The sequence below is a fragment of the Blennius ocellaris genome (assembly GCF_963422515.1).
Source record: "Blennius ocellaris genome assembly, chromosome: 15".
NCBI classification, from domain to species: domain Eukaryota; kingdom Metazoa; phylum Chordata; class Actinopteri; order Blenniiformes; family Blenniidae; genus Blennius; species Blennius ocellaris.
This window is the reverse complement of record NC_137664.1, coordinates 10108755-10122170: the sequence shown is the minus strand read 5'-3', so window position 1 is coordinate 10122170 and position 13416 is coordinate 10108755. Positions and strand designations below refer to the sequence as shown.

Here is a 13416-nt window from a genome sequence, read left to right as displayed (position 1 = left end):
ATGTCTTGATCACCATACAACTGATGAACATGTTTTATAGTCACAGTCTGCCTACCGTGCATGCATAGTGTTGCTGCATAATTCAAATCTGTGCATTTCAAGGCATCAAAATGAGATTTAATGAGCGACAGCGGAGGACAAGAGAGCAGCTGTCAGAACTGATTTAGCAGCTACAAGTTAATTCAAGAAGTTTTAGAGTTTAGATAAACCTTCGTAGTAACTGTAACATTTATAGCAAATGAATATGAAATAATTCACATGGCACACTTGCATGTAAAATGAATTAGAAATAATTGTGTGTTTTATGTGCGTGAGATCAACTTTTTGAAATCTGATGTATGTGTTCAAATAATTATGCAATTTGTAAAGCGATTGTTGCAAAAAAAGACAGAAAAAAGAAAAAAACAATCTCAGTATTTGACATTTTCTTGTAAATGTCGATTTATTTATCTTCTGTGGATGTGCAGACAATATCTAAATACTTAATATTTTGCAGTACGCTGTGAACAATAATTTAACATATCATGAGAAATGTTGTTTTCTGGCTTTTACATGGACCACCAAAACAATATATTGTTTAAAGTACAACATGATTATATTTTCTTACCTCGATAAGTAAAACATTATATCTGTGATTTTATTATCAATGCAAGCATAATGTTTTGTAAAAAAACAAACAGGAAAAACATAAAAAAAAAAAAAAAAAAAAAAATCAGTTTTCTGATATATAATTTCCAGATTGACTGGACATTCAGATACGAGTTCTTGTGTGTATTAATATCATGCACTCACATTAACTTTTTCTGATTTGTTAAGATTCATTTTTCTGAATGTTTTCTTGAACAAATATTTGTCAGATCTGACAAGTTTTACAAAATGCTATATATTTTTTCTTGCTCTTTTTATCTTAAAGGTTATCAAAGCTATACGGCAAGAGAGAAAGTATAAAACACTGAGAATCATTCTGGCAATAAAAATTGTATTTTGTCTCGTTTAAATATGAATATAGTAGCTGTTTGTGTAAAATCTATTTATATGACATCACATTACCTCTTCATGTGAACATATCATGTAAGATAAGGTTTTGTGTGAATGTAAACGATAGTCATTGTGCCAAATCCTAAGTATATAAGCAAATATTGTCCTATTCTCTATGTTACAATGTTTTAATGAGAAGAGTTTTTGTTGACTTTGTTGTTAAATTGTCTTAATTGTTGATTTTATTTGGACTGTGGATGTCTTCTGTTTTGTGCCTTTGTCATTTGAAAGTTTAAAAAAGCACTCTTGTACTGTTGAGGTAACTTCAAAGACTTAAAAAAATGGAAAATTTAATGAATGTGTTACAAAATCTCTTTATTATTCAAACAAGCTATCAGTAACTTAAGTATAAAAAGTACACTATATTTTTCCCCTTTTTATTTTTAGAAGTCCCTTAAACTTACACAAATAATTGATTGTACTTTCCAACTGTGTGACACGATCAGCTAATTCAATGATAATATCTTGCACTGTTTTGTTTCTGTAATTGTTACTGCACATGTAGAGGTTACTGCATCAGTTATACACTAATGTATGTGGTGTCTAGATGCATGTAGTCCAATAAAAAAGTGCAATAAAGACAAGAGCAGTTTTCTGTGCTTGTGTATGAATAAAAAAAATAAAGCAATATCAACCAAATTAAAATGCACACTTGGATGTGGTCTTTCGCATTACTGCCAAGCTCTGAAAGAGCATTAAAGAAAAAGAAAACAGATTTGAGTTCACAAGAAATGTTGTAATTCTTTAGTCATTTCAGATCAGAAGGTTTGCTTGTGTATTCATTTGTCCTCTTTCTCACCGCCTTTGTTGAATGAATTGCTTTTGCTTCCTGGTCCTGCCATCGCATGCCATGACGCCAGCCTTGTCTGTTCAGCATGGTTTACTTTTATACCCCAAAAAATGCAAAGAACAAAACTTCAATGTTCATGCCAATCTATTTATTATAATATTTACTAAAAATTTTTTATCAACAAATAAAAAAAAAAAAAGAACCACAGCTTTACTTAGCTTCATATAATACGCTGCACAAATTAAAGTTTGTTGGTGTAAATCTATATCAAGACCTTTCTCAGCAGCCTGATTAGTGGATGGTGCTCACTGATAACGAATGAAAAGCTTATGGCAATGACGTTTTTTTTTAATAAAGTTTCACCATGTACGTGATCAGTTTGCCCTCTCCTATTTACGAGGTAAAAGAGAAGCGTCTATTGGCTGGGTTGGGGAATAAAAAGAAGAGAGTAGATCGGTAAACTCCTCTGGCAATACAAGACAAAGAGAAAATAAAACAAAAAAGCATTTCCATCAGCTCAGTAATCACTGACTCCTTGTGGGATGGTATGACATCAAATGCAACTCCTCAAAGGAGTTTCACTTTAAGGCCACTCGGCAGCTGACTGTTGCAGCACTAAACCCTTTGTCACCCTGATGTTGTTAAAATGTCAGTTTATGCAAACGATGTGTGGAGTTTCTTTTGAAATCGATGCAAATACTTTATTATAATGAGCATTTTATTGTCGGATGCTATGTTAAATACCAAACAATGAAAGTATAGCAGATAACGTACAGACTTGCAGCATCCCAGTGTCATCTACTGCAACAGCTTCTTGGTGGAAGCTGAAATCGCTTTCCATTTGGAAACCCTTCTTCTCTGAATTAAGCTTTTCTGAAATCTCCCTTCGCACGTGCTTCTCAGTGAGCGTCTCTTAACCCCACTCAGAGTCCACTTTGACTTTCCATCCGCCTGGTGGAGGAGGCAGAAGTGAGGGTGGAAGGTCAGGGATGGAGAGGAGCTGTTGAAGGACGTCACTTTGTGTTTGACCCTCTTCACTGTCTTCCTCAGTTTTTAGATCTCTGCAGTGATAAATATTTTAACGGTTGAATTAGAAATCAGCTGGAATGATCATTAGTCAGGCTAACCATGTCGAGCTATGTGCTGAAACAAAAAGACCATGCGTACCCTTTGCTCGTGAGAGCCAATTGCTTCTTTTCCCTTCTCGCCAGCCATTCCTCTATACTGCGCTCAGGCATGAATGTGTCCTCAGAGTCCTCTTTGTGCCGTCTCTCGTCTGGGTGAACAGAAAAACACCACTCTTTATTATCCGGCACTCACAGCAACTAGTCCTTGGACAACCCGAGATCCAAAAAGGTTGAAACAATCACGTTGGTGTCATCAAAGTCATGATGAAATCTGAAAACCACTGAATTCATATTGCTGCTATGCATAACAAGATTTCTTTTAAAAGGGGCTTTACATGGGAGAAATTATTATAAATGGCAACACAGACTATTGCTATAATATAGTGGTTTTTCTTTCAGTAAAAAAAAAAAAAATTATGATTATTGCTTTTCTGGACTTTTCCACACTTTGCCACAGTTTGAATAAGCAAAGATCTTGTGTTGGCGTTAGTTATAAGACATAAATCCACAGCCGCTAGAATGTTATTTGATTATTATTTGCCTGTTGACAACACCAACGACTTGTTACAGCTTACCTTCCACCAGCCTTGTCAAGTTATACAGCTCCTCTTCTGACATGTGAGAAAACCTGCAGTATGGACCAAAATCGCAAAATCCTACATGAAATAATTGAAAAGGATTAGAAAAACAATGATATGAGCTTTCTTTTTTTTTTTAGTAAAAGGGTTGGTTCAACTGTTCTGTTACCTTTTTGGAGAAACTTTCTGCAGGGTTTCTTTGCCTGCTCATCATACAGAATAGCTCCAGAGTCTAGGGAAAACAATATTTATGCATCCGTGAAGATGGTTTATATTATCTTCGAACATAAACAGACAGTTGGATAGGGAATATGCGAATATGAAATGGAAAACATGTTTTTGTTGAATCATGACCTTAAACACACAGGCTCAGGACTTCTTTCTTTACTGTGAACACAAAATTTCTGGGTACGGTATCACTGCCTGGTTTTGAAACGTATCATTTGACCAGAATTGCTGCAAACACTCCAGGTCTCACCTCGGAAAAGATCAAACCAGGCTTTTTTCGCCCTGTGATGTTGAACACCATTCAGATGCTTTTTCCTGTTGTGCATGATATCCTGAAAGGACCAGTCACAGTAATCACAGTAGTACCTCTTCCCCATGGTGCAGGCCTATATTCAGACAAGCAAGATGCTCCTTTTAATACACCTAAAAGAACAAAACAAACAAACAGCAAAAAAGAAAACGTTGAAAAAGACTAAGGGGGATTGAAAAGGTGAACAGTGTCATGTGGGACACCACATGACTTGTTGACAAACCAAAATCCTGAACATATAAAAGGACAAATATAATAACATGTACATACTCTAAGCATGTCGGTAAGTTTATATAATGCATTCACACTTTAGAAGAGCTTGGGCACATTTTGACTGTGTAGTTGAACATCAATTCTCATTTCATGTGGATTTAATGTGTTTGTTTACATTATTTGGTTCTGTGTTCTTAAGTCACACATGACAGATTATATTGTTTTGATTAAGAACTGAAAACACAAGCTGGCAGCCTATTAACATGGGGAACACCAAGAACATGTGGACAGCCATGAGTTTCCACCTGTCTTTTGTTGCCATCTGCTGGTTTACAAAGTGCTCCCTAAAGTTTGGAAATATGAGGGTATGAGTATAGATTTTTTTTTTAGCACGTTTGTCTATGTAGTCATTTGGTTTTAATTTTTGCATGGTGAGAACAAGTTTTGTTAATTGAAATTTTGTTTTTACAAAAGTTGGATCTATATTCGTTTTTTAATTATTCAAGTATATCTTGGGAAGCACTGTGGTGCAGTGGTTAGTGCTCTCACCTAACTGCAAGAATGTCATGGGGTCAAATACCAGTTGGGCCTTTCTGTGTGGCATTCGCATCTTCTCCGTGTGTGTGCATGGATTTACTCTGGGTACTGCAGCTTCCTCCCACAGTCCAAAAACATGCATGTGAGGTTACTTGGTGATCCAAAGTGACCCTCGGTGTGAATGTGTGTGTGGTTGTTTGTCTCTGTGTGATGGGCTGGTGTCCAGGGTGTATGTTGCCATAACCCATAGCGAGCTGTCCTGTAACCCTGATCAGGATAAAGTAGGGTAGAAGCAGTGCAGAAGGTATGTTGAGGTGATCTTTTAAATTCTAAATAACAACAACAACAACAATAATAATACAAATATATATACAAAACAACAATGTATAAATGCATGAATAATTACATGCTTCAGTAATAGTTTTTAAAATGTAAATGTTTTTGTCTGGAAAAACTTGAAAAATGATAATGTTGCAGATTGTTGAAATTACTTTTGTTATTCAATATTGGTACTGACTGGTTAACAATTTGAATTGACGTGTTTGGGTGTAAACACTGGTAATATTTGGCGTACATCTAATTCAAATAGACCTTGTTCATTGTCTGTTAAGAATACTTTTTGGTAATGTTATAAAATATCCCGTATTGTTTTAATTTAGATTTTACAAAACGCGGAGGTTTTTTGATTGATTTAGATTTCGTTTTAGTTCTTACTCCCATTATCTCGGCCAGTTGTAAAGATTATTTGAGCGTGATAAGTCCTCACCAAATCACTTCACTGTCTACAATTAACTTTCCCATACATTGAAGAAATACGCCCACCAATATTTCCCAGTCTGCGTAAAAAATGAAGCGAGAAAGAACATAAATTACCAGAAAAAATCCTGCTCCGTGATATCCGACCTGCAGAGTTGAGTCGTGCTTATTTTTACTTCCGCTTTTGAAGACGACGATATTCACGTCATCATCCGCTCCTGCGCACTGACGTCCTCACCGACATGGCGCTGGCAAAGTCCGTCTACAACCTCCTCTTCAGGAGAACGTCAACTTTCGCTGTAACCATCATGGTTGGAGCAGTTTTCTTTGAGCGGATATTTGATCAAGCCGGTGATACCATATTTGAGCAGATGAACCGCGGGGTAAGTGCGTCCTGTTGCGTTTTAATGCATCTGACCTTGTAAACAGAGGGCGAAGCGGCGCTAATGTTAGCTTAGCTCTTCCCCCTAACAGTGACACTCACTGTCTCGTCCTTAAGTAACACGTGTGGTTTTGTCTGTTTTTATACATATATTGTCCATAATCAAACATTTGACCTTATTCGCAGAAACTATGGAAACACATCAAACATAACTACGAGAACAATGAGGAGGAATAAGATGCGGCCCGGGGTTGTACGAGGCTAAAGTGCAACTGGGTGTCACACTTCCACTATCCATTCTTCCTGGACTCCTCATCTGAATCTGTCTGCAGTCATCATGGACATTAAGCTGAAATCCCTGTCCAGCTGAGCACCTGTGAGAGCTGCCCGATGGTCCAGACCACCGTGAAGATGGACTAATGGACCCCTGTTCGCATCGTCCCCCTCCCTTGTGATTGTTTTGCCTTCATGTTCCTCACAGATTGTAAATTGTTAAATTAAACATATGTAAACGTCGTTCAGACTATGCCGTGTTTTGAGTTCTCACATTGAGCATGCAAGGCATGCCACCATTGTTTTGATTACTTAATTATATCGAGTTTTCTACCAGATGCCTACATACATCTTTAGTAATTTTTCTATAGTTACTGTAACAGAAATGTCCAAAACATGTAAATTTATTCGGATTGCATTGTGGTGCAGCTTCTGTTGAGTTTTCTTGTGCATCTGGCTGAAAATTTCAGTGCAAATAGCAATTTCTCAGAGTAAATATCAAATGGCATGCAGGTGTTACACAATTTTATTTGTGTGGGATTTTCCCAAGGTATTACAGATGAGGTTAGTGGAATTCACTCATTTCAGCAACAACAAAATATTAACCACAGTGAAGGCTCCAAATAAAGCATTGAGGTGATGCTTAGCAGGTACAGCGATTTATTTTTTAACCACTCATTCCGGTAGACCTTTATTTTGAATATAAAGAAAAACTGACAATGCTAATAGGTGAATAGAATTTTTTTTTAAATACAATAATGGCACACAAATATTAATGTTGTATATTTTGCTGTTTGAAAAGGAATAGGGAGAAGGAACGTGCAAATATATCAACATATATTTTGTTGATATGAATCAACAAAATATACAATTACATAGTCTTTTCAAATGCTCAGTGCCAGTGGTGGTAACTTCTTTTGTAAACAGCTGAGGCAGGGTCAGGCAAGGCCACTGATATTCAAATGTGTTATGTGCCCTTGTCATTCAAACCTCTAGGGGGGGAACACAACCTTCCTGTTTTACTTCACCACACATGCACCTCCAGCAGCATACCAACAGTCATAGCTGTCCATGACACCTCACCCAGTTTGACTGAAATGGGATCAGTCATACCAGGACATGGTAAAACCATCATGCTGTACTCATTTAATTGCTGTTGCCAACTTTCACTGTGGAGGATTAATATGGGAACTGTGCATCTGCAGGTGAGTGGACAAATATCTTCGCCCAAGAGACACAAACTGACAGGAAATACAAATGTATTGACAGCAGTGATTAGGATTAAAGTTGACCATGGAGACAGCCGCTGAAGCAAATTATTTCACCTGGAAACCTTGACTGTGACAGTGCACCTGCTTAAATTACTGAAGTTATCTCTGAGGTGAGCTTTGTTGACATTGGAAGGAAGAACTGAGATGACCAACAGCACAGAATAAATTCCTGGTTGAATTTGGTCAAACTTTCATTACCCTGACTGTAGTTACAAACAATTAGAGCTTATCTAATTTAGTAAGGGAGACTGAAACTTCATGTTGGTGATCAAAAGCTTTAGAGCTGCCAACCATGGACTCTGGATGTATTTGTGTACATATCAATCAATCAAAGGTGTAATATCTTGTAACAAAAAGTAACATTAATATCAAAAACACATTTTCAAAATGTATTTGTGTTTTTGTATTTTAAAAGTGTAAACACAATATTGGAATTCCACAGCATTTCTTTGTGATGAGCCTTCCTTTAGTCTTCCATTTTCAGAACGTTTTATATTTTATGGAAGTTCACCATGACATTTGTCCTGTTGCCCACCAAGTACATCCAGAATGAGAAGAGTCAGGTTGCATGAGTCTATTTCAGACAATATAAGGTAAAAAAAAAAAAAAAAAAAAAGCTGCATAGCTCCATCTTTGACAAGTCAGTAAGGTCAATGTTTTATATTGATCATTTATTTAAAAAAAATATATATATAGATATATATATATATATATATATATATATATATATATATATATATATATATATATATATACGGTATATACTTTAAATATGCATCACAAGTGATTGTTATTTTGTATATGCAAGTCCATATAAAATTTGACAACTATTAAAAAAAATTATAATAATATAAAAAAAACAAAAAAAAACCTTGAAAACAAAGTCAGTAAAAAGTATCCTTCAGCCAGCCCCAAAGCCTGGTAAGCCACAGATTCACACCTAAGTCAGATAAGTATTGTAATTCAGGTGTGAGCATTTTTTCACATATTGTCCTAAATTTAGGATCAATGTCTTTGTTCAAGTTGTATCCCATGATAGAAGCTTCTCCGACTGGCTGCCAGGGAGAGAAATGTCTGTCCTGAATCTTCTTGGCGTCAACTGCACCTCCACCATCAATGCAAATGACTTCCATCTCCGCCTTTTTTTTCGTAAGCTGAGTTACCTCTTGTTTCATTCTCTCTGTCCCATAAGCCTCTACTCGGGCCCAGAAGGTGGAATTAAAGTGCTGATAGAGTTTCCAGTCAGCTCCGTTCCACTGCAAAGCTTTGGCTCTCATCTCGGGAGTTAACCGAGACACGGACGAGCTTCTGCGAACGTTAAGCTTAAAGTACAGAATGTCCTCCATGGTCCAACAGAGTAGATCCTTCAGTAGAATCAGTGACTCCTCAAAATACTCTGCTATGAGGACCAAATGAAAGTACTGAGATAAGTTATGAATGTCTGTCATTACACGAGGGTCGTCTGTTTCGAGGTTGTTATCAAAACCAAAGTCAAAAAATAGCAGGTTTTTAAGATAGAACGAGTTGTACGCCTCTGGACTGTAGAAGGCCTGAGGATTCTTCAGAAACTCCGACAGTTTGTCCTCTCCAGTGATCCTCCAGGTCAGAGGGACCGCCCTGTGGTAATAATGGAAGGACGATTCAAAGAGGTCCACCGGATCCCTCAGGATGGTGATGTACACCGCATCTCGAGGCAGCAGCTTGGCTATTTCTTGACGGTCAAAGCGCATGTGGTTACAGACTATATTGAAACATTCTCCAGGCGTGTAGTCCTTCACCTGCGAGCACAGGAACGGCGAGGGGTAGAAGAAGTCATTGCGCCCATCGGGGAAGGCGAACTTCAACTTGTGCTTTTCCCCGAACCTGAAGAGGATGTTGAGGATGGTGCTGCTGGCCGTTTTATGGGTCTTCATGAACATGATGTTGACTTTGGGGGAGCACTCTCCTGACTGGGATTTCACGCTTTGCGAGGGAACTTTCAGACTTTCCTTTGATGCTTTAGCCATGATGAGAGGACACGTGTCGTCTTGGAGGTTCCTGCAAAGAAAGTTGTATTAGTTCAATATGCTGTAGTTGAATCCTCGACTTTCATTTGGCAAGTAGCCATATTTGGACAATTCCTGGTTCTTCAAAATTTCAACATTGCTGATGGTGACAAAAATATTCAATATTTTTGTTAAATATTGATATTTGTGTTGGTTTTTAAAGTGTTTCTTTAAATTGTCAAATTATGAACACGTGAAGGACTTTTGCCAAGAAGTATATACATATAAAGCACACTTAGCCTTTTATAGTACTAATAATATTCGTTTCATTTAGGCAATAGGACAAACATGCAGTTTATGCAAGATTTTGATCAGTTTTTCCAAATTACTTGAAATTTAAGTGAGTAAGAAGCTTTATTGTCATTATATAAAAATATAATGAAATGTTGTTTGGCAGCAAATCTCGTAGCAGCATCATAGTCACAGAAAAATATATTAAGTATATATTGAGATTTACTCAGAAACTCACTCAGCATGCTTTGTTTCATTTTACTTAGGCTAGTAAAATTCACTTGAGTGAATCTGAATGTAATGTATATGGTGTGACTGTGATAGATCATGTAGAGTTTAGTAAAGTCCAAAATGTGATGCATTAAAGTTCACAATGCAGCTTTACTTGAATTCTAAAATATATCTATACTTATGTTGTTGTTTTGTCTGATCTGCAGCTGAAATACGTTTATATCAATGTGAGCAGGAGTAAGATGGGGAATATCATCTGACTCTGAGTGTATTTAATCCTCCGTCCCCAATTATAATCCAAAACTCCACCTATTAATGTCTTCCAGTCACAAAATATCACTCAACAACACTCTATACTTGACACTTTAAAGTATTTTCTTGAAATACCTTCCTTTGTGATATTACCTGAGCTTCACCTGACTCGGGTTTGTCAGGCAGTACAGCAACAGCATGATGTTGGTCAGTAAAAACCAGGGGAGTAGTCCTCGCATTACAGCAGTGCACTGTTTTCCTTTGATGCCGGACATTTTTCAGGGCTCAGATTACCTGAAAATACAATTCGAGAATTGCATGGTTACATAGAAAACAAAGACAACTTCCTGGATCACCCCCACCCACCCACCACCCCTGTGGATTATATTGTTTTCTTTCTGAACCAGCTTGCAGGTTTCATGTGAAATATTGACCTTGTTACATCATTAAGTCAAAGCAGTAGTGTGACTGCTGTGAACAGACATATCAAGCCTGGTCTTTTTAAGGTAAGTTCAATTAATGGTGTTTTAACTGCTGAAAAGGGATCGGTGAAACGAGATCTACATTGCTAACTACGGCCTGAGAAGAAGGAAGATAAGGGCAGACAATAGATATAAAGTGGAAAAGTGCTGTATCATTCATTCTGCCTTGTAAAACGCATGGTTGTTGTGTTGATACTTTAAACATCTTTCTGTTTACGGTTCACAAATTTCCTTTTGCAGCACAAAGGGGGAGAACACAGAGCCTCTATTTATTCAACAAGACATTTTATATGTCCATGGTGCTTTCTTTGTGGGGAAAAAAAATAACTATTTAAAATGAAGAAAAAAAAGATAAATATATAAACTACTGTTGGCATTGCAAGCAAGCTGAAAAGATGACATATCATCTCAACACTAAGCATTGTCCTGTGAACAGGTTTGGAGCTGCTGCTTTCTGCTCTGGCTTATCTTTGCCTCTGATAGTCATCTGTACGGACCCTTTGTCACGGCACATGAAAAATACTCTTCAACAAGTGGTAAAAATGGCAGAAGGTAATAAAATAAATGTATATGAATTGTGACCGACACACAGAATGCTTTCTGTCATGATTATCATAAAGATTAATCACCAATGACACAATGAATCTGATGATAAATTGAAGAGAGAAAAAAACTGCTTGTGGATGATTTAGAATAAAGTACCGGTATTTTGACTTACCTGAAGATGGTGGATTTAGTAGTTTCAGGCTGATCATAAGTTATTTGAAAAAACAAAACCCTTCCATTGATCAGTGTGCTGTATGCACAGACAGACGTGGGATCTCACTGAGGTCTCAAGAAGTCAGATATAAACTCTCCTCCCACAGAAGCTAAGATGGTTTGCACAGTGTCCTACTATACATATGAAGCCACACCTCAATACCATAGAAGTCTGGTTAAGAAAGTACCTTCAACAGTATCTCCTCAGGATGTTTATTTGAAATGCAGCTTTACATATTTAGATTAGTATTAAATCTTCTCAAATATGAATGTAATATGAGTATATTCTCATTTGTCAAATCTTCACCCAGTGTTTTTACATACTAACATCTTCATACAAAGAAGCATATTGTTGGTCCAGACTGTCTCTATTCTTTCTGTCAGTTTAATTCAGAGTTATATTTTAATGTTGTAGCAACTCTAAGTGGGGACTGGTCAACAGGTCCTATGTGGCTTAAAAATGTACAATCTTAAATTTACATTTAAGGTTATTCACAAAACACACACTACTTTTTTTTAAATGAATGTTTAATCTGAAGCAGTTCCCCAAATGGAGTGCTGGAATCCCTCCTGAGGGGGCGCCAGAGATCGTAGGAAGACAGAAAAGTTGCCTGCTGTGAGGTTAGAAAACAAAAATGATTGAACAGGCCAGGGAATCAAACTATGTTTTGTCTTTTAATGAGAATGGGTGTTTCCACTGCTGTTTACCTTCACTGCAGCTTTTGGGCAAATTAATGAGCGTAGATTCACAGTCTTTGATTTTTAAAGGACAATCTTTGTGGAATGGAAGAGAAAGTAGTTGTGATCCACTGGCTTAATTCACCAGCATACTGCTACAGGAGCTCACATATTATACACACAACATTGAATACTGTGTGTATAATTCAACCTCAGTTTGTGTTCGGGAGCAGAGTCCTGCTGTTTCTTTTAATTTTCCAGATACATCAGCTGCTGTTTATGGTTGAAGCCTCCCCTTTGGGTCATATCGCTTTGACTCACAGACCTTAGTCCGGTCTTGCAACAAGCCTGATGTCACTGCATTGGAATACGTCAGAAAATATTTGAGTTATCTGTTTAACTTTGAAGATAAGAGCAGAGTTGTGTCAAACCAGTCTGTGGTTGTGTCATGCTGAGAGTTGCCTGCAGACACAGTGATCTACGTTGGGGTTTATGTCAAGGCAAAAAAAAAAAATAGTCATACTAAAATCCCACAGCATCTGTGCAACCTCCTTGGATAAGATTGCAAAAAATGAATTACAGATTGGTGAGTTTTCTCAGAAAAACTGCTGTACATGAGGAGAATACTAAAATAAAAATAAGACAACACAAAACACAAATACTGTGTTCAGGTGTATAATTTTACACAGTTAAAATCTGCACCATGTAATCTATTTAGCTAGTTTGGAGTAGCTGTGACTGAGTTTATTCTCTGAACAGAAATAGCTTTTGTTTTTGTTTCTATACATTCCTTTACCATAGTGTGAAAATAATATACATCGTGTGAAAAATTTGCTTTGAAAGTAGATTTTTTTTTATTCAGGTAAAATTAATCAAATACCGCATATAGATGAATTATGGTTGAGTTAGTATTTATAACATTTATTTATATTTTATCCATAACATCACTTTCATTTGTATGTTAACCTATGGGATTCAATATGATGTTGGTCCACCATTTGCTGATATAACAGCTATTCTGGGAAGGCTTTTTATGTGATTACAACAGAAGTTGTACTGGAGTACACATTTTCTGTACTTGTTGTACCTCTGTATGTGACGGGTTAATCAGAACAATTATGACAATAATTAAAATGTATATTCATTTTTCAGCAAAGAGGAAGAGGTGGGCTAAATAAGTGATTTACTTTTTATCACTTTTTCTGGATGTGTTTCCAGTCAAACACAAAGAGAGA

General features: G+C 36.8%; 3 protein-coding genes across 3 annotated transcripts; 1 reads left to right on the top strand and 2 right to left on the bottom strand.

Annotated features, from left to right (window-relative positions):
• Positions 1-1872: 1872 nt before the first annotated feature.
• On the bottom strand, positions 1873-5740 carry zmat5 (zinc finger, matrin-type 5). Its single transcript, XM_080510652.1, has 6 exons — positions 5695-5740; positions 4012-4184; positions 3703-3765; positions 3531-3611; positions 2996-3104; positions 1873-2889 (listed from the first exon to the last, which is right to left on the bottom strand). The coding sequence occupies exons 2-6, from the start codon at positions 4136-4138 to the stop codon at positions 2742-2744; spliced, it is 528 nt and encodes a 175-aa protein (XP_080366778.1). The 5' UTR covers positions 4139-4184; positions 5695-5740; the 3' UTR covers positions 1873-2741.
• A 55-nt stretch (positions 5741-5795) lies between these two features.
• Positions 5796-6475, top strand: uqcr10 (ubiquinol-cytochrome c reductase, complex III subunit X). Its single transcript, XM_080510488.1, has 2 exons — positions 5796-5960; positions 6146-6475. Exons 1-2 carry the CDS (start codon positions 5820-5822, stop codon positions 6194-6196), a joined length of 192 nt encoding a protein of 63 aa, XP_080366614.1. The 5' UTR covers positions 5796-5819; the 3' UTR covers positions 6197-6475.
• Positions 6476-8387: 1912 nt separating this feature from the next.
• Positions 8388-10537, bottom strand: gal3st1b (galactose-3-O-sulfotransferase 1b; the record flags this gene model as incomplete). The annotated part of the gene is made up of 2 exons (XM_080510329.1): positions 8388-9540; positions 10416-10537. 2 exons carry the CDS (start codon positions 10535-10537, stop codon positions 8388-8390), a joined length of 1275 nt encoding a protein of 424 aa, XP_080366455.1.
• Positions 10538-13416: the final 2879 nt, after the last annotated feature.